The sequence below is a fragment of the Falco cherrug genome, chromosome 11, assembly GCF_023634085.1.
Source record: "Falco cherrug isolate bFalChe1 chromosome 11, bFalChe1.pri, whole genome shotgun sequence".
Classification (NCBI taxonomy): Eukaryota; Metazoa; Chordata; class Aves; order Falconiformes; family Falconidae; genus Falco; species Falco cherrug.
In genome coordinates this window covers 10,150,456-10,172,400 of record NC_073707.1, presented here as the reverse complement: position 1 = coordinate 10,172,400, position 21,945 = coordinate 10,150,456, and the positions used below count along the sequence as shown (strand labels likewise).

Here is a 21,945-nt window from a genome sequence, read left to right as displayed (position 1 = left end):
AAAGCTTCAACTTCTGTTTGTGTTTAGTTATCTCAGAAACTTTCATTGAGCTAGAGGGATGTTTTGGAAATATGTCTAGTTGAGCTGCCTAAATGCAGTCTCGGTTACAAAAGCCATCTCACACAGATCCTGCCTGTGCCCACTGGAGTCTCTGCGAGACCTTCATTGACCTCTAGAGTTTGGGCCAGGGTCTAGCCAGGGAGATTAGAGTAATCTTAGCTAGTGAGAATACAGTAATCTCTTTTAGAGAAAAATATTTGTGTGTTAGGTGTTGCCTTTATTATGCATGTGTAATGTTTTGGTGTCTGTTTAATACAACTTTCATCAGTAGTATGATTAATTATTACTGTATGCGTACTGCAGATTTCATATTGATGGTCCTGTTCAGGACAGTATTAGTCCTGTGACTAAGATGTCAGGTGCTTGCTATTAACCTCTAGTTCTTTCTCTCCCCTGCCCCTTTTTTTAGAGGCCTTTGAGTCTTTGCTTCGCTTTGCTGAAAACCGCACAAGTTCCTTGTTTGAGACAGCTTACAGACCTATGGCAAAAGAAGCAGCAGAGCCTGTTAAAGAACTTTTTACAGACATCTCTCTCTACATTCTGGGCGCAGAGACTACGGTGGAAAGTGCAGTATTAAGATTCTTTGACAGTCTCTTTCCCCTGGTGTATAGTCGGCTAATAAACCCAGGAATTACAGATTTATCAGAGGACTATACAGAGTGTCTACGGCTTACAAGGCAAGACATAAATCCTTTTGGACACTATTCTAAAAACATGGTTACAGAGCTGTCAAAATCTCTTTGGGCAAGTAGGATGCTCAGCCAGGCCCTCAGTCTGGGCATCGAAGTGATAAATACTACTGAACACGCAGCTCTCACGAAGGAATGTAGCAAGGCTCTAGTGAAGATGCAGTACTGCCCGCACTGCCAGGGCCTGACGCTGATCAGACCCTGTGTTGGATACTGTCTAAATGTAATGAGGGGCTGCTTGGCCAGTGTGTCAGAACTGGATGCACAATGGAGGGAGTATATCTCCACACTGGAATATCTGACTAATGAAATGGCTGCCTCGCATGATCTGGAAGTTGCGCTGACAGGAATCCGGAACTTCATCAATGAAGCCATCCTGCACGCACAGTTGAATGGACCACAGCTCTCTGCTACAGTAAGTGCTCTCTGATTATCTGCTATTCCCATTTATAACTTTCATTATTTGGTGAATGAACATTTAAGCAAGTTGGTGTTGTCTTTGCATCAGTTTTTAGTCTTCAGCTAGATCTGTGTTTCAAAGTCCGTGAAAACGCTACAGTTAATTATGATGGGGTTCCATAGAGTCTGCTGTGAAATGAAAGGCTTTAGGGGGGGCAAGTTTGTTCCTTGAGAAGCAGCCATGAAAAGCAGAAAGCTCTAGCTTGTCAGCAGAATTTTCTAAACAAAAAAATGGCGTTATCAACACTGTATTTTCATACTCTAAAACATCTGATCCTGTAACTCTAGGAGCAGCGTTTCCCTGGTGTGTGACTGTTTGTAGTGTGTGTGGACATTCCACAGAAATTGGTATAAGGGGCTAGAAAAGTGGGTTTCTAAATAAAGGCAATGAAATAACTTTTCATAATTTTAAAGTCCCTTTATTTCTGTGTTGAATGAGACGTTAGGAAGGTAGTACAGGTATGTAATGAGTACACCCATCATACAAAAATTGGAAAAAAAACCCCAAACTTACTTGACAGCATTTACGGAAGTAAAGGATAAAAATACATTTAAAGTGCATCTGGTTTTGTAAGGGGTAGGTTAAGGAGGAAAAGAACTAGGATAGTAGAACTGTCTCATGAATAATAGCATCATATCTCAAGATGCTGAAGATTAGATCAGAAATTATTGAAATGACTAATGATGTAGCTGGCTAAGTCTATATGAAGCTCAGCATGACTGTCAATGGGGAAAAAATGTAGCAGTGTGGCCTTAAGCAGGGTAAAGACTAATCTAAAAAATGCAGGTAGATCTGCCTGTCTTGAAAGTAAAGGAATTCTTGCAGAGAACAAATGAGAAGAAAATGGATAGATTTAAAAATTGAATTCCTGTGCAGAACTCTGGTTGCCATATTATGTAAGAGGGAAAAAAAATGATTTCATAGAGTCTACAGAAAGAAGCTATGGCAGAGGGTATACTAAACTAAGGAAGTTTTTTAACAGGAGAAAAATGCCTGTATGTTTGTAACCTTCCAAGATACCAAACAGCCCTCTTCAATTTAGAACACCTGACCGAGCCAGAGACTTACAGTCAGCATAATATATTGATTATTAAAAAACCCTAACCATTCCTAGTAACCTCATATCATTTTCGCTTGATATTTGTAGTTATTTCAGTTCACGTTGCCTCAGGGTCTCAGTTCCTTTTTATCAATGGCACTTGTGTCATTTTATCTGACATCCAAGGATAAACATGAAAAATTAAGAAAGGATTTGTCCAGGTTTTTGGACATTGCACAGCAGGTACTGGAGCCTACGTGCATTGCAGAACAGCAGGTCTTGGTTGTGTTGATGTTTGGTTGGCAGTGTCAGAAGTTATCCCATAAACTAGTGTTAAGCCTAGAACAGAAAATGAATGATGTTCTTGCATCTGCTCTAATTTTCACTCAGATGTTATTTTTATGGGAGGCTAGAAGGCAAATGAAAATTAAAGTACACTATTATTATATATATTAGTTTTATTTGAATATAGATAGATTCCTTTTAAAACATCACATGGCTTCATTACTGATTACACAGAAGTAATTAGGAATAAAGTTAAGCTTTCTGGCTACTAGCAGCAAAAAGTCTGACAGATTTCCTGCAATATATGCATCATGTTAAACACTAAAACATAATTCTGCATTGCATTTGTCAGCCTCGTAAATTAATATGTGCTTGCTTAGCTTACTGACAGTAAAATTCATAATCCAGGTGAATATCAGATAATTACAGATGAACTCACTGAGCATATTGCTCTTAGGTGATTTGAAAGTAGAATGCTCTCAGAAGTATCTTTCAGGCTAAGGATTTTCTTTAATGATTATTCAAATACTTTTATTTGGGTCTTTCTCAGTTCCCCAGCAGTAACTTTAAATTCCTTCTTCCATTCTGAATGAATTCAGGAAGTGCTGTTTGGTTTGAAACTACATTATTTCTTTTTTCCCCAGTTATCTTTGTTTTCTCTCACTGGCAAAATCTCTGTGCATAGAAGATTGTGTGTTGTTTTAAGGGACTGCTTTGTAGGATAGCAAAGGGTATTTTCTGTTTGAAAATAATAAAAAAAATGTGTTAGTGTGTGCTATCCTCAGTCTTCTAACTTTTTCAATTGTCAGCAGCATAAGATCCTATTTTGAAGACAGAGCATGTTCCACTATTTGAACAAGCATTAGTCTGATACTGATTTAAAACTTTCCTGATTAGTTACAGAGAATAGCCATTATTTAGAAAATTGAACCTAATTAAGCTGTGTTTCCTTCTCTGAAGAAATGGAAAGGAGTTGAATTCTCAGCTTCAGGATGTCCGGCGGCGAGATGTCTCCTCGGAATCCCAGGCTCTGGGGCCCAGTTTTGCACTAGGGCCCTTCTGGGCTGCGCTGATGAGATTTATACCCAGGGTATTTACTGTTTGTTTTTTACTTACAGGAAAAATATTTTCAGAAAAGAAGATACCTTCTCTTTTCCCTTCATAAAAATGTACCTTTTTCTGTTCCTACAGTATGCTTTTCAGCTTTTGCAAACGTGGAAATGTTTAACGTCTGTACAGTTTTCATTACAAATGGTGTCATTGGTTTCATTCAATTATAAATAATCTATGGAAAACTCATTCAGGAAAGCAGAGGACTCCTAATAATTTTAATTTATCCTGAGGCAGCCTTAATTAATGCACCTGCCCTTTTAGGAAACATTTTACATATTTTAATAGACACAATGTCTAATAATTAGAGTTCTTTTTTTAGCTTGCTGCCTGCCTGGATGACAACGAGTAATGGAAAGCTAGATTATGTTTTCCTTAAAACGGGGAAGGGGTGAAATAAACCAATAAAGCACTTAGGGTACTTTGCTCAAATGAGGTGTAGTCAATTATCATAAATTTAAAAATAAAACTTATTTGTATGAGGAGTTTGTAACTTCAAGAGACTGGCCTCTCCTGCTCCGTCCATTATAGCCAAGAGAATTGCTGGATTTGCTGGGACAGCATGTGTGAAAGGTCACCTTCGAGATATTAGTAATCTCTCCCCGGATTCATCCAGAATGGGCCGTGCCATTTGTTCAATGATGCTGGCTTGTGTCCAGCTTACTTAACCTAATGCAGGCCAGCTACGGTCTGCAGCATCAGCAATCATCATCATCGCTTTCTGGTTTGTCTGCTGGAATCTAATTGTCTTTTGTATTGGTAGGAGCCCTGACTGCCGCTCAGTGCCAGCTACAGACACAGAGTTTGTTCACCTTCCTTACAGTGTTTGAGACTTGCTCTACATTTTCTTTCTTTTTGTGGCTTTGCGTTTTAAAGCTGGATTCATTTTTTTCATGTATTGTCTGGCATATCGCTGTATTCCAAACTCCGTATTTGTGCATCATTCCGCATTTTTTATTTTATTTTTATTTTTTACTCAAAGTGAAATACCCTCAGATAAAACGCAAGGAGGAGAGGCGGTTTTGAAATGCGTGTGGCCACTGGCACTTAGGGACGTGTTTACCCAGGCAGTGTAGCAAGGGCTGCCTGTGCTCCCGGCGGGCAGGTCCCAGGAAGGGGGTGCTCCAGTTTCTCAGGCAGGGATAGTGAGGGTCTGCCTTGCCTAGGGTCATGCATGGGGAAAGGCATTAAAAACAGAGTAACATAGGAGGTAGGGAAGATTTCTGTTGGATCAGAAATGGTTAGAATCTGTCTGGCCCCACTGAGGACAAACCTGCACCCCCACTGGTATGGAACATGTCCTAATGCTGCAGTTTCAGTCTGCAGGGGAGCTCGCTCGTCTGGCTCGCAGGTAGCACTGCTTTATCCTGGTCTGGATCTGAAAGGTACCAGTGATCTGTGGGATGGGGTTGTTGCTGGCCAGGTGGGAGCTGAAGAGTCAGTGCCCTGCTCAGGTACAGATTTGCTGTTAGGTTTGCCAGGTCATGCTTACAGAGATTCGTCTGCCTGTGGAATAGAATATATCGCTTCCCTGTGTCAGAGGGGTGCTTATGTCCCATAGCAAAAGGATGGTTCTTTCCTTTATCAGATTATCTAAGCGTATAAGATGCATTTGCCCATGTTAGTAAGCGCCGTGACCCTGGGTCTCCAGAAACGGTGACTGCGCAGTTGTAGAGCAAGTGACAGCAGGGCCGGGTGGGTGGCTGGCAGCCGTCGTGTGTCTCGGCTGCAGGCGGTGGGCACACCTCAGGAGCAAGCTCTTTGAGACTGCCAGCCCTGGGATTTGGTACTTTTCTCTGTGCCTTGATTCAAAGGACAGTGAAGCCGTATGGAAATGCCTTTTTAGAATAGAAAAATGGCGTACCGCTTATGTGGCTGTGTATTAGGGCTCCATTTGTCAAGGGCAAGGCAGAGGCAAGATTTGCAAATAAGAAACATTTTCTAGTCTGAATTCCACTTCAGCTCTATAGAATTCGAACACGTAGTTACTCATCGTTCTTTTAAGCACTTTCCCCAGGTATTGCCCTGACTTCTACTGTGCGTGTGGCTTCTTGTGAAACCTGCCTGCCCACATGGTAGAAAATGTGAAGTGATATGTGTTAGCAGAAATACTTGGAATGTGGGAATTCCTCTGCATTCTTGCTGCATGAAGTTCATAAGTATAAAGTCCGTACCTTGTTACTAACGTTGTAATTGCTGAGAATGTAAAAAGCCACAGACCTAATATTTTTAGAGTGACCAGTACAAGACAGAAGTCCAACAGATTGTGTTTCTTGATTATAAAAGTAATAAAAGCAAAAGCTAATAAAAACTTGATAGAGGGGGATTATGAAACCTATATATGATCAGAGATTAAGCATTAGGAGAAAAAAGAAAGGTCTTTGCCTTGAGCCAGTTAACTTCTTGGAGACAGGCTTACCAATTACTGTGATAAAAGCGATATAAAAAAGTGATACAAGAATAAAATTTGGGAAGAGGAGCAGATGGAGGAAGGAGACACACAGGAAGGGATGGATGCTTAAGATGTATGATGCTCGGAATTTCGAGAGTGTCAGGAAGAAGAGAATTAGTGATTGTGAGAGAGAAAAAATTGATCAAACCCCCAGAGAAATAAATGACAGACCTTCTATATGCTGTGAAGACATCAAGGACAAGTATGGATATTGAGAGGAGACCCACTAAACAGCGATTGTGTTTTAAAGGGGATTGGTTTAAGGTTGTAATGACAGAGACACTTTGATGCCTATTTTTGGCAGATCATTTCAGTGGTGTTGCTTAAAAATTTTGCGTTGTTAGGAATAAATGCAAGGAAGGAATGAGAGGGTGAAAGCTTGTAGCAGGGACTGTTTTTGGTGACAAAGAAAAGGCAGACAAAGGAGTTAAGGTTTCGGTGCCTGTCCAACCACTTCTGCTATGGTGATTTGTGATCAGGGCTGTCACTGGGAGTTGGGGAGGCAAATTACATAGAATTAACAGCAAATCAGAATGTAGAGCAATTTTTTAAAACAAAACCAAAACAACAGAAAACTCTTGTAGGTCAATGGTTGTTCTTGGTGGCTGGTCCATCAACCTCCTTCCATCAGTGGTTTAAAAAATTTAATTCCTATTGCAAAGCAGGTAGCTGGTAGTCATAAAATGCATGCCCATCGCTCTCTGCTGCCTCCTAAACTTCCCCGTCTGAAGCCATTTTTAAATGCCTTTCTCTCACTGTTTATCCTACGCCATCAATAATGTTTTGATTCTGAAATTGCTCTTGCTGACCATCACATGGTACTTAGCACTAAAGAAGGTGTTTGCTTTGCAGATGAATTCAGGGAAGGCCTATAGGCATATAGTTATCCGAGGTATTTCACCTATAGGTGGGTAAGATGGGGAATGCTGATGGAGTTGGAGAGAGCTGGGAGGCAACAAGGAGTCTAAGAAGACAGAAGCACAAAAGAATGTCTAGTGTTTGGTTCTTGAGATACTCTCATGAAATAGCTGTATTCTGGGGTAGTATCTTGCAAAAAAAATGGATGAAGCTTGCCTGATTTGCAGTAATGTTTAATAAAAAGTCAGCAATAGAAATAGAAATGAGGATTTGCCCCCCCAGTTCTTAGAATGGTATGCAAACAGCACTTCATTTTTAGATACCTGAGGGTAGACTTCTACTGTCCTTTACAGGCACATATGATGCAGCTCTGCACATATCCTCAGCCGACTGGAAGTTGCAAAGCTTTAAGTTGTGCTTAACTGAGGCAAATCATCCCTGCTAAGAAGCAGCATATAATACCTTTTAAGGATGGAAAGGGGCACTTGCCCACGAAAGAACATACTTGGTGTATCCTGAAATGCCTGTATTACTGTCGTGCACTTGAGCCAGAACTTGCGGGGTGGGTGTGTGTGTGGAAATCTTGCCACAAATGTTCTGGTAACAATTCAGCAGGCTGACAGAAAATAATTTAGGTGGTTTGAAATTATTAGGAATGGAGAATTAAAAAAAAAAATCCTGAGAAATAAAAGACCTGAGACCCAGTAAAATGGTCACCCTTTAGGAAAATAAAAGCTTAGAGAAAAGACTGCCAAACTTCCAGCAGCAGGAGATTGATGCACAGTAACCTTACAAATCTGAAAAGGAAATGGCAGTACTATGAACAAAATAACTTTGTTCTGAGTGAGTTCACAGCAACAAAGAGTTGCTGCCAGCTAGTAATGAACTACTTGATTAAAGACATTGAACAGCGTCATAAAACACTCCTGGAGACTTTGGAGAACACTCAGAGCTGAACTCAGGTGCTTCCTTCCTGCAAATTTTCCAGTTCAAATGATCAACACCAGGTGTCAATAAGTATAAGAACCATACTTCAAAGAGGTTAAAGCAGTATATTCAATACCTTGTGGTTACATTGCTGAAAATAACTGTAAAAATGTACAGGGAAAGCTATGTTTGTGCAATATTTGCACTACAAATGTTATTTAAAGTGACATTTTGCTTTTTCTAAGCACTGAGCAGGAAACCTCCTCTGAAAACAGTAAATGGAGGAAATGCCTGACTGTGATGAGGTATCGGTAAGTGATCTTGAAGGAGCCGGAGAGGCTGCCCTATTGAAGCTATCTGATTTAATACTGCTTCTTGCAGATGTGGTCTTAAATGACACAATCACTTATGTTGAAGGCGTGACCTTGTATATTTTGTTCTCGGGAACCAAAGTTACGTGTATGTATATAAGGTTCTAATCCTTTGTGAATCCAAGGACAAGAGGAGAGCTTTTAGAAACCTGGTGAATGGCACTGAAGTCAGAGCTTGTCATGTAATGACCTATTTCTGTGTGAAAGGGAAAAGAATGGTTTTCACAGTGGTGTAAGACATATAGAAATATGTCTACATTAAATTTTTCTTTTATTTCTCTTGAGCTTTATACTCATTAAGATACTGCTGTCATCTTACAATCAGTCATGAATGAATTTTTAAAAAGGAGCAGTGGAACTATATATTTGGAAGCAACTGAATTTCATGGAGTATAAGCATCCGATTCTTGTAGTCAGCTTTGTAAGTCTTGCCACGTGCTATTTGCTTGATTCAAAAGCATTTTGGCACTTGAGTGCTGTAGAAGTATTTCTGGAAATAATCATCTAAATTGTTTAATGCATTTCCCTCATTCCCATGGAGAATTAGAGCTCATGTACTCTTGAACAGCTCTTTAAGGGGATGCAAGCAGCTCTCTGGCCTGTATTGGTTAATGACAATTCTCTTCCGTGCAGATGTTCGATACCAAAGAGCAGCCTGATTTCCTGGTGTTAAGGATCATCTCATCTGTAGTGATAAAACTGCTTGAAATTTGGTATTTATGTCAATATGAAGTTAGTTAAAATGAAATACATATTTTTTTCCCCAAATCTAAATTATTATCAATCAGAGTAGGAATAAAAACCACTATAATTACAAATGAGTTTGTTCAGAGAGATGTTTACTGGGTATTATCCAGCTGTCATGTTATTTGACTAAACATGTAGCTAAGAATTTGGTTTTACATAAGTTGTATAGCCCTAGGTTTGCTTTTGCAGAAGTGATCATTCATCTGGATGTACGTGTCTCTTCATACCCAGAGGCATTCCATCGCAAGTCACATCTTACCTCCCAACTGACTGCTGACTTGGGGATGCTGCTTAACCACACTATTAACAAGCCATCAAACTGTAGTAAGATAAAAAGCTCTTTTCTGCCTGGTGGACCAGTATTCAGGTTCTAGTTTCCATTCCCTGAGTCTTGTATTTTCTGTAAACATGTAACCTGAAAGTTTTATGTTGGAGATTCCTATCAATGGAATTGATGGATGTAGCGTTTTACCAGCTTTTGATCTAAGACCAGCTCTGATTGTGATTAACTATTTGTCATTAATTACTGTGCATAAGGTTTTGGGAATGACAGTGATTTGGGGCTCTTGCCTTCTGACAAAGACTTCTGTGAGAGGGATCCCAGCACCAATCTTATTGCCAAAGCGTTTGTGGGAAACGTGCCAGGTATTTGTGTGTATTTGTGGTCCCAGAAATGCTGTTAAGCTAATATATTAAGTGAGGGATTTTAAAAGATTTTGCATGCATGTGGGTTCAAAACATGAAATTCTTCGTGATGCTGTTGTTTTTTCTAAGCTGCACAGGCATATCCTAATGTAGGGTGTACAGCCAGTAAGTTATTCCAGTGTAGAGAGTAAGGATAGCAGGTTAAATATAAAGCCAATAAATAGTAACTTGCTTTCAGAGCAAGAGGCCTAAACAGTGCAGTAAAAATTTCATTATTTATTATTCACTTTGCATTATGGCTACCATCTTAATTTAGGGAAAATAATTAAAAGATGTAATAGATTTCTGAAAAGTACGTTTTATTACTTCAGTGTTGTTTTCTTCTTTAAGTGTATCAAAGCCAATGATACAGCATTGATATTAATTCTAAGTACATGCTTAAATTGCATGGTTGATTAAGCAAGTGTCCTTGGCCGCTGCAGCAGCCTTAAGCCTGCCCCTCTGTGATGTTAAGCACTATAAAAACTAATGCTGGCATACACAAGCATGTGTGCACGCGTTAAAATACACAGCCCACTGCTTTTCTTCACTCCTTCAAATGAAGCTGCGTTTTCTTTCAGGGTGTGGAAAATCATCTGGGTTCTGAAAGGCTAGTTCATGTAGCGTCTATCTTTATTTCATATGAATGAGCTTATCACTTCTACTATTGATTTGAATTTGAGTTTTCTCAGAGGGCTATGTATCTGCATGATATAACCATTTTTTCTCCAAACAGCTGCTTTGCTTCGTTTCGTGTGCCAAATTGAGGCTCTGAAATTTTTCAGCCCCTTTTGGTTCCTAGGGAATTTAATTAAAATAATAATGAAAAGCAAACCCCAAAGTCGTAACCTGTGTAAAATATACAGTCAGAATGATGTTTGTTTTCACCCTCAACTTGAAAATGATGAAGACTATACCCTAAGTCATAATGTTTGTGTCCTGTTTGACTTTAGCTCAATGTTGTATGAAGAGGAGGGTGTGCCCGTGTGGGTCTGATGGCAGGTTATGAGCTACAGAATAGAAGTCCTATCAAAGCCATAATCATAAACCTGCCAAGATAGCGCAGTCATAATTTCACAAAGGCAGAGTTGTCACTGAGCACTCTATCTTACTTGGAATATGATTCTGGTGTCAGCGCTTCACTATTATTACAGTTGAAAGATGAAGGACGTAAACATGGTAAGAGTCCAGGATTTTGCTTGAAGCACAATACTGAGCAAGACAATCAGTGGTTGGGATAATATTTATGGAGATGGTAATATTCCAGATGACAGATGATGTGTTTAGTGTTTCAACAGAGTTGTGTATGCTTTATTCATCGTTCCTACTTTCTGTTTTATTCTATTCTGTGCACCTATTGTAAGCCTCCCTAGGTTGTGTAAGTCATCTACCGAAATTGAGTGTTATTTTCTATTACAAAATCAATTTAAACTGCAAAAGAGAAATTAGATGTGCAGGGTTTTTTTATGAACCTGACTTTCGGTATTGTGGTTTATTAAATATGATGGATTTTGTAGCTGTGATGCTTAGGAATTTTGGCACTTCTGTTTGTTGTGGTTAGTTTTTGGTCTTACGAATTAACAAGGCATCAAACAATGAAGTTAAAGTGTTGCTGGGTTGGGGTCCAGTCCCTGGTAAAAAATGCAGCTCTAGCATATTGGCAGCTAGACTGCTTGTTATTCATTGTAAGGAGTCTAGCTATGGGAGTGTTAGATGTTTGACAGCATTGAATGGATTCCAGTCAGCCATACAAACTACCTCCAGTGAAGTGGAAAGGACCATAAAATTGTTTTAGCAACAGCTAATTCTCTTGAGTCTTTTAGGGCTTTTTTTTAAAAACATTTTTTTCTTTAACTGTTTGGTTGCCAGCAGAGGATTTGCCAATTTAAACAGTAAATGTTCCCAGATTGATTGATTTTTTTTTTTTTTTTTTTTTTAGGATTAGTTATGAAAGGTCTTCACTGATTATGCATTTAGCATAGTTTAGATTTTGGAAAAAAAAAACCCCAAACAAACAAAAATGACCTAAAGTATATATTTAACAATGGTACCTTTCTTTGAATATAAAACCTGAAATATAAAGAAACTTACAGTACTGTTTTTTTAGAATTGATTTTTCTATAAATAACTTCTACTCCTATTTTTATCAACAAGGCATTTGGTTGCTAGTCTAGTAACTTTTAGATATTTTGCTTCATGTCCCTGATCATCTTTTAGCTGTTGAGGTGGCATGCAAGCTTAATGCTGCAGGGTTCTTTTAACAAGCAGCTTGGGGAATTAACTTGTCTTTTTGATCTCCAGCTAAAGATGTGTATTAATTCTTCTGTCTTTCCTTTAATTTTTTTTTCTTCTCCTGAATAGCTTAGAATGTGGATTCAGTGTATGAAAGCACATAAAAATGTGTCCTCACCTGTCAAATGTTTCATAATGCAAGAGCTGGTTGTCTCATCATGCGCCATAGTTCGGTCTTTAAGAAAAAGCCATGAACACAAAGTATTTAAATGGTCTGGGGGCACAGTGATAGTAGCTTTGGAGGAAGCCTGAAAAATTCTGGCCTTTGGAGTACAAGGGGAAGATGGAGAACGAGGAGGTCCTCAGCTGTTACAGCTTCACTGAATGGACTTTAAGAACCAAGAACCTGGGTAAAAGAGGTTCCATTTTGCAATTTGTCTGGGTGCAAGGCTTTATTCTGCTGATGGTAGATGGGCAGATGAGAACAGAGTGAAAGCAAGTTGGTTCTCTTGTCACCTTCTGCCACGGAAGGGGCTGCCCCTTGTGCAGAACTCTGTCTCGTGCACTGGGAAAAATGAGGTATTTCATCTGACTGGGTACAAACCTCCTCTCCTCTCCTGTCTGCATCTTTTTCCCAAGAATTTAGTTAACCTTGACTGCAGTAATTGAGATAAAGTTGTCATTGCTAGCATTTGGACTTACAGTAAGAATGCCAGCTGTGCTAGGAAGGCGTCAGGCCACCAGCAGCATCAACACATGGAGCTGGGCAGGATCAGGGCTAAAATACCCAGCCCCATGTGAAGGAACTGAGGGCACAGCTCTGGGAACAGAATCCCGGTGACTTGTGGTGTGTCTTCCCTTCCTCTACGGTAGATTAGGTGGCAGTCCCTGGTGATTGTTTTGTGGTTCTCTAGACTTTGTTAACGGTCATGAAGCTTTACTTATTTTTTTATTCTTCTAGTCCTTCTACACAAAACCTTTACTTCACAGACTTTTTCTCTAGTCTTCCTATGTCTGTGTGAACCAGAGAAGTCAACACAATCTGTGTAAGGAGAAATTGAACAATAAATCATAGTTATTGAGCTTGTTGTACCTGCATTTAGAGGAGAAGACCTGCCTTTTCATTTAGATACTTCAGTCCTAGGGAGAAAGATGGGGGCTTTCTAAGGCTGCACCCCTCATGCAGCAGCCCAGTGCTTCCTGCAGCCACAGGACCAAGCCGAGCAAGTAAGCATCTTCCCCTGAGTAATGCTTTTCCTCTTAAGAGAACTTTGTTCAGAGCAAGATTTGGCATTTACATGGAAAGAAAGACGTACAGATTTTGTTGTCTGTGACTTCAAGCAACAGCTTACCTACCACAAGTGTTGGCTTATGTCCACCACTAACGGGAGATACATAACATACCTGATTTTTCTAGTCAGGATGGGGTCCGAGCATTTTGACAGTTGTGTATTTCATCCGAGCAGTCGCTAGGAACACTTCCAAATCTTATTTCTGACCACTGTAAAAGCCTCTGGTCTTACCTGAAGCATACGTTGGTGGCTACAATCTCTGTTTCTTTGCAAACCTGCTCCATTCTACACTATCCCCTGTAGTCATCCTCTGGGAGACTAAATAGTTTTAATCCTCTCTAACTTTGTGTTGCTTTTATTGCAGACTTATAGCTCACGTGATTGTGAGTCAAGATGTGCACATACTTGTTTGGAAGGTCCATTGGTTCTTTTTAGGGAGACATCTATGCTTTTCTGTCTTCGGTTTTCTTTCCGATTTAGTCAATACTTTTTGTTAAAATCTTCACTTAATAAGATGGTTTGTTTTGAATCACTGCTGTTACTTCAATATATGGAGTTTACCCTTGGTTCTTATTTTATTCTAAATATGCTTGCTATAGCGTTTTGATTATGTGCTTTTTTTCCTAATAAGCAAATGTGACGCTGCTGCCTTCTGTGGAGGCAAAAGGAAACAATATTTTTGCACTTCTGTATGAGCTCTTGCTGTCAAACTTTTATATGATGCTAGACCAGGAACTTGAAGGACTTGATGGATTTTTTTTATCTTCAGATTTTTCTGTACCAAAAGTTGTAACTCATCTGCTAACAGCAGAACTGAGAGCAAACATTGCCAAACAAGTGACAGTGAAGCAAAACAGAGAAGGATGGTTGTGGTGGGTTGACCTTGGCCGGCTGCCCACTGAGGGGTCTCCATCCCCCTCCTCAACAGGACGGGGGAGAAAATAGGTGGAGGAAATCATGGTTGAGGTAAAGATGGGGAGAGCCTCTGCCGCTTACTGTCACGGGCAGCACTGACTCATGTTGAAAACTGAGTTACTGCCAATCAAAATAGACTTGGATGGTGAAAACCAGACAAAAACGAAAAGGTTTCCCCCTGCCTGGGCCAACTTCACTCCTTCATTCCCCCGACAGGGGCAAGGCCAGCTCCTCTGCGGGGTCCTTCCCTCTGTGCCCGGCTGTGTCAGGCACTGGGCACCCCCAGCCGCTCCTCGCAGGGACCCTGCAGCCAGCTCCCGCACGCGGCCACCTGATAGGGACGTGAGCAGCGGAGGAGGAATGGCTTAGACTTGAGGAGCAGCTTTTTTAGGGAATGGAAGATTCAAGTAAGCGGTTAAACAGGGGTAAACTTTCAAAAATAGTAAGCTGAGCAAAGTCCTGATTTGTGACAGGAATTAATCATTTGTGTTTCTGAGTTGGTGGGCAGTGACAGAAGGGGGAAAGGGGTACAAAGAAGTGAAATAGTGATTTGAGGTGGTGGAGAATAACATTACACTGTTCCCAATTAAAGTAACAACTGTAAAGAAATGGTCAAAGAAAAAATAAAAAGTCTGCTGGTAAGCTGGTTTCCCATGGCTTATTCTCAGAAAAATAGATTTAGTACAGTGGGGGTGCATGAGTCAGGTCCAGGAGCAGCATGGCTGTGTTTACAGGTTTTTTCATCCAGGCTTAGCAACTTGAATAGTGTCATATAAACACAGCTGTGCTGCATCTGGATGAAAGCATGTAGGGCTATGTGGTGCTGTTCATGGCCACGTGAAGTCACTGAAGCAGAGCAGTACTGCTTTCCCTTCCCTGTGATTGCACTTCAGTCAGTGGTTTCCCTTGGTGCCCTGCTGCAGCGCTGTGCTTTTCCCAGTAGGGCTGCAGATGCTCTGCATGGTGGGTTTCCCCTGGTACCCTGCAGGGAAGGGTGTCAAGTCAGCTATCTGTCAGGGTGTACAGGCTCCTCTGGAGAAGTCTTTCTTTTCAGTGATTACATTCCTGTTAATCGCCTCCTTTTGTTTGTTAGTTTGGTGGTGGAGCTTTATCAGCATCAGTATTGTCCTCCCCCCTAGACTGCCCTGTTTGGACAATTCTACCATTTCAAGCTAGTTTTAGCCATGTTTTACCTATGCTAGAGGAGCTGTGGATGGACTAACCTGTGAGTTCTCCTGAGCAGTTAGCCGGACCTCCTTAGGTGTGCAGTTACCGCTGCTGGCAGCTGGGGAAGGACTGGAGTGTGAGAGTGACGGCACGCGTCCTTTTGCTCCCACGGCGGCAGCAGATCTTTAGGGCTTTTGTTCAGTTTCTCTTACCCCACTTGGCTCTGCCCTGTCCTGCTTCTTGTCCCTTTAATTGGTTCAGACTGTTTTACAAAAAAGCACTTTGCTTTGCCTTTTTTTTTTTTTTTCCCCGCAAGATATGTGATGCGTTACTTCATAAGCTTTAATGATTAAATATATATAACCTGTACTTCTATTGTCTAAGCTTGCCCAGGATATGCCCTCGGTTCTGAGGCTTCCTCTTTGACGGAATTAAGAAGTCATCTTCCTGCACGATCAGGTCAGGAAGCTGCTCCATTGATAGACTCCTAATTTCAGTATGAACTTAATTCTTCATGGTGATTATTTGAACCGACATTTATCGTGATCTGAAAGTAAAAAAGAATGGCTTGTTCATCGTAGTTAACGATGAAAATATATAATCAGTCCACGATTCAATTTTGAGACTACATTTAGTGACCCAGGATTTCCAACTCATAAGAAATGTAATACATTTTTAAAAGCCTTTTCATATTCTTCCCTACTGCATATGAACCCCTGGAAGTTTTTCATCACCGCTCTACAGCACAATTATGTTTTTTTTGACATCAAACTCCAAAGAAGTTGTATTAAAAGCAAGAAGGGAGGTCAGCAGCTAATTTTTTCAAAGCAGGTTAAGCCTAAGTCTCTTTCTGTTCATCTTTGAAATGTATAATCTTTTAGTATGGAAATTTGTGACAGCACTGGGAAGTGCTCAAAGAATGTGTACCTGCTGTGGGCCAGATCCTAGCGAGCACAAATCTCCTGAGTTGAAGCACTGTAATGGCATTTCATGCCAGCTGAGTGTTTGGTCTATGCGGTTCATGTGCTTTCAGCTCCTTGAACTGTTGTAACCAAATTGTAAGTGCCTGGATTAAGCCCGAAGAAATAATATGCACAGTGAGGTTTGCCTAGGAAAGAATCTGCTAACTTCCCTGCCCTGCTGATCTGTTGTAGAAATTACTCTTCTGTGTCACAAATCACAGTGTCAGTGTTGGCTAAATGTTTGGATGTATATGCCAAACCTAACTCACTTGTCAGAAAAAAAAATGTGCCCTGATCTGAATTTTGGCCCTTGCATCTTTTTGCAGAAATGGAAGCAAAGCTACTTTCGGCTCAGAGCTGTCATAGCAGGGTTTGTATTTAAAGGGTATTAAATAACACCTTTTATTATTTAAGGTATAATAAGTCAAAGGTTTTGGTGGATGGAAAACTAACAACAAACAGGGGAGGCTGTCACATTCGGGCTTCGAAGTCAGTATTTGTCTTGTGTATAAAATATGCTCCAATTCAGTGTCCTTGGTGGGATCTGAGACAGACCAGCAAGACTTACAATGGCAGACCTATCTTTTAAATACAATTATTTTTATTTTTTTTTGCTTTCTAGTTCTCTACAGTTCATGATAGGTTGAGAGGTGGATGTTTTTCACAGCCAGTACAGAATGTGTAGGGTGGAATCACGTGATGCTGAAGCTGGAAGACATCCCGAGAGGCTATCTAGTCTAGTGGAAAGATCAGCTATATTTTTATATGTTTTACGTTACTTATCTGATCGACTAGAATAGCACTTACAGGAGAGCTGGTGCCAGATAACCAGGAAACAGGTAATTTCTTTTGTATGTCTGTCTACTCTTGTTGTACGCGCCTCTTCCATCTAGCTTTCTTTGACAATCTGACTTAAAATAAAGAACAGAGCCAGTAACATCGCTCTAGTTCTTGCATTTACATAAACCATACTTACATAGTTGCAGCCTTCTCCTTTCACACTTCTGGTAGTTGACTTCATCTCTAAATAATACTTTTCATTCTTACCTCATGCTTATCAACTCTGTGGTGCTTCTCTGAATTTTTGGGAACTGCATGATTTATTATCTGCTTAATAATACTGTGTAATTGTAATTTAGTTTAGAACAGGCTCAATAATGAAGATGCAGAACGAAAGCAGAAATCCAAAGTACTAAGGAAAAGTGCTAGGTCAAGCAAGAAGAGTGAGGATCTATTAGTGTCAAATTACATGTTCTTAGAGAAAAGTTAAAGATTCAGTCTAAAAAGAAATGAGTTTTTAACTGAAAGGATTTTTTTTTTTTTTTGTCTAAAGTCTGAGGGAATCAGACTGTTCATTGGAATCATGGTGATGTGGCAGGGAAAGTCTGAAGCAGCAGTCGTGAAGGAGATCAGCCTGTATGTTCTGCTGTTGCAGAGCTGCAAAACTATGGAAAAATATAAGGGAAGAAAGAGAGTTTGTGTAATTCATTAGAGAGAGGTGTAGTATTTTTTTACCCTGGGACTACTTCCCACTTTCAGTCTGCTTTTCTAAGTGCTTATCCGAGATATACAATGAAGTTGGTTCTAAAAGATAATAGCATTAATTAGAAATAGATGGTGGTTTGTGCTACTTGAAGTTGTATAGTTACGAACTATTACCAGATACTTTTTGGAAAGTCAGGAATTAAGCCATCAAATATTGGCCAGATCCTGTCTTGACTTTCTCCCTAATTTTTCTTGTAGTAATTTTGTGAGAAAAAATGATGAGTTGATTTTTCTCATTTTACCACAAACACCTTAAGATTGCAAACTGTTCAAGTAGAATGATTTTTATTTATTTTCCTTGCTTTATCTGTAGGTTTCATTGCATCCTTAGGGTTATGTGGACATATTAAGAACTATTAAAGACTAAGACCTCCTCCAGTCTTTTGAGACTATGGAAAAATGGTGTTTCTGAAGCGGGAAGATACTTGCTGCATGCCCGTGTTAGATCATTTCCAGTTTCTAGTCTGATACATGGTGGGACTCTTGAGTAACTTAACTAATTCTAGTTTTGGAGTGTATACTTTCCAGTAGATTTAGCTTTAGATCTCTGGTTGTTGTCATAGAGTTTTAATGAAAGTCATACAGAATTTTCAGCTAGCTAACATTCGTATCTTCCTTTCTGTTTGGTTGGGGAGCTCAGCTGGCAAGGATTCAGGGTTCATGTTCCCCTTGAATTCATTATCAGCAAAGATAGTATGCTGGATCTCTTTTCCCCTTCCCCGTTTGAGGGAATAACATGTAATAACATGGCCAACATTTTGTTTCAGGAGAAGACCAAGGTCACACTTCCCCCCTGCCAGGAGACAGTGGATAAGCTTTCCCTTTCCATGGATTCTAGTAGTACTCAAACTTTGGCATTATTATAGATCTTAGGACAGATTTGATTCCGCAGCATGGAAAACATCTATGTCCACATACTAATGTCAAAATCACAACCCAGTTTTTTGCCTGGACTCAGGACCATGTTAGCCAGCAGCCTGGATGACACCAAAAGCCTTCAAAAGACAGGTGAATAATGGGAATACCGCACTCTGTGAACCAGGCACCAAATCTTGTATCAGAAACCCCGAAGGTGTAGCACTCGCAAAAGCCTAGGTGCAGGTATACGAGCTAGGGTAATATTTGTCTGCCAGAGTCACAGGGCTCTCCTCTTTGTTTCCATTTTTTTTTTCTTTCATTCCCTATGAACGGTCAAACCAGCAGAGAGAATTAAGGCTAAGCAGGGTATTAATAGTTTTACAGTGACAGCAAATACAGAATTGTATAGAAAGATAGTCTGGAGAGTAAAACGTCTAGTGAGATGTGAGGGAATACTAATGTCAAAATCCTTTAAGGTCACAGTTGTTCCTCCCATGGGATGCCTGGGGGAGGATGATAAAAAATCGCGATCCAAGTAACAAACCCAACCAACTAGCCAATAAAAGGGAGTTTTATTTTGCTTTGTTGGCTTTTTTGTAGTGGCTGGTTTACTTTGTGCACTAATGGGAGAGTAAGACCATAAATATTAGCTTGTGTTTGTAAGGTCTGAGCGGTTCCAGTTTTCCCTGTGTATATATTGCCTATTTGTAAAACGTTTTATGAAAGGTTAGGGAGAGTACAAGAAAGTCTGTGCCTCGCTGGTCTGCTGCCAAAGGCCGTGTGATCACTTCTGCTTCACGGAAACTGAATTTTCTTGAGTCAAGCCTTAAGACGGTAAATTCTTTTCCATTCTTGCTCAGTATTTTTCCCCCACATTTCTTAAAATAATTTCCCAGGAAAAATTCTCCAAGGAAGCATGCTTGCTTTCATAGCAGAGGGGAAACAAAGCTTTTAAAACGTGCTGGGATTTTGTAGTGTTGAAAGGTGTGCGGGCTGGCAGGTGTGTGGGGTAGAGCCCGCTTTCCTCTGCCACAGCTGCCCTTGTGGCTCGGTGCGGGGTGGCCGCAGTAGCCAGCATGGCTGCTCTTCATCCGTGCTGTCCCACCCAGCCACGGCCACCACCCGGGAAAGGAGGGGAGCTGTTGCAGAGATGGCTTTTTCTCCAAGTTCCTGAACTAAACAAATTCTTTCTTTGCTTTTTGAAGCTGATCGTCTTTCAGTATAAAAGTTTGGGGTTGTTTTAGCGTCATTTCTCACCAACGCATTGGTAATGATTAGAAAACGATCTCTCTTTTTAGAAGTCTTTCTCCAAGTATTCCCTTGTTTTCCTTTTTCTTTTGTCTTAGAGCTTCACATTTTTAAAATATGTGGAGGAAATTTAGATAGTGAAAGCATAAACTATCCAGTGCCATGTTACGTGTACTTGGTATTACTTTTGTTTACTTTTCAATCCACATATGGTGTGATGGTTTCGAGATGGAGTGGGAGAACAACACTTCCCCTTACCCCGGTGCTGCCTTGCTTGTCCCTCGTGGAGTCCTGGACCGATAACGTGAGCGTGCTTTACAGCTGCTTGTCAGTGTAAAGTCCCTTCATCATATACAGCAACCAGGCGGCTGTACTTTAGGGTAATCCCCGCCCCTTGCTGAGCTCAATCCTGAAAAATAAACAAAACTCAGGGAAAAGCAATTTGCTGGCAGAAAGCTTGAGCTAACGTTGTAGATATACAACCATAGGGCTCAATTCTGCGAGAAACAGAGTAGTCTGGCCCCAGTCCCGTAAAGCACTTAAGCACGGGCTTAGTTTTAAAACAAGCAGCAGATTGAGTGACACCTGGAAAGGGTGAACCTGTAAACCTGGAGGAGGACTGGGGCTGCTGGTGCAGGTGTGGGGCAGAGCCCGGAGCCTTGCGGGGGGCTGCGGGCCCACTGAGCATCACGGTCTCCCTTGAAGGGGGGGAGGAAGGAAAAGGGGTGGAAATGCTCCCTTAGATGTTTCCTCCACGCAGCAAATCCCTAGCTGTGCTGGGAAGGCTTTTGTGCTGGATCTGCCCTCTTTCCCCTGAGCAGAGCTGCAGTGTGCGGCCGCTCTGCCCAGGAGGAGCAGTCGCCCCAGAGGGGCTGCACTGAGCGGAGGGGGAGTGAGCAGAGGGCTGCTCTGTCAATCACCTGTCAGGCATCCTGGCATTTTCATGATGAATTAGGCTCTGTAGATGCTTTGTGGCTCGGCTAACAAAGAGACTGATTTTTATTTATTATTTTTTTCTTTACCAAATTCCCCAGTGCTACTCCTACAGTACGTGATTTTACCAAGTTTTCTTTTTGTAAGTGAAAATGTGATACAGAGCATTGAATAAAAAAGAGAAACCATGCACGTATTTAGAGATTAATTTTGTATCAAGTTTGGGGTTTTTTTTTTTTTTGTTTAAGATTGTGATGAAGCTGCATTCTTGATACATCACCAGTATCTGCTTAATAAGGTTTTCTAATGTTATTTGCTTGTTTGTGTGCATTTCCTTCAGAGACCATGGGTTATTTGTATTTTGCAATGCAGGGTACTTGCATGTATGTTTCATGGGTTTATATGAATGTATAATGTTTAGTGAACAAACCCTATTTTTTTTTTGCATGTGATAGAAGTTACAGGTACTTATTCCCCAAGAAATACTTATTTTCCATAAAGTAAACGAGTACTGTAGTCATCGCTCTTTCTTTGATCTCCTTAGTGTGCTGATTGTTAGAATGTTCTTTTTTTCTTCCTGAAACAGATTTACTCTCTGAATCATGCTGTTCTGTTGATATTTATAAGTAATGGAGATCAGTCTTCTGGTCTGTAGTTTTGGACCCTGGTATAATTTAATATATGACACTTCTTTTATTTTTACATTGCTATGTGGCTGGTATTCACAAAGTAGAGGTGACAAAGTTAAGGCCATGTATTTGCCTTCTGCAAAAAGTTCTGAACGGCCTTCCATAAAATGAAACTTTCCTATCTTGAACCAGCTTGGAAGTGAATTACCTAAAAGGCCCCAAGGCTTCAAAAGTACAACAGTATATTTTTTTGGAGGTGGCTACTGATGGCAAAAAGTTGCAAAGAAAATAACTGGAACAAAAGGTTAGTACTGATTCGATAGACATGGCTAGCATTGCAAGCAGACTTACCTCCCACACCGCATAGCAATGAGAAGGGAGCTTGGTGAGAAAGTTCAAACTGCAGAAGATTATCCTTTCACAAATAAATTCTTTGAACGGGTCCCTGTTGAAAATGGTAAGATTATACCTCTGAGGAGAGC

The 21,945-nt window shown here is 40.5% G+C and overlaps 1 protein-coding gene across 2 annotated transcripts in view; it reads left to right on the top strand.

Moving 5' to 3' along the window:
- The window catches only part of LOC102055325 (glypican-5-like), a 390,460-nt gene that overhangs the window by 86,831 nt on the left and 281,684 nt on the right, over positions 1-21,945 (top strand). For both annotated transcript variants that reach the window (XM_055723939.1, XM_055723937.1), the window contains exon 3: positions 470-1,164. In XM_055723939.1, the coding sequence (XP_055579914.1) occupies positions 470-1,164 (695 nt within the window). The remainder of the gene's footprint in view (positions 1-469; positions 1,165-21,945) is intronic.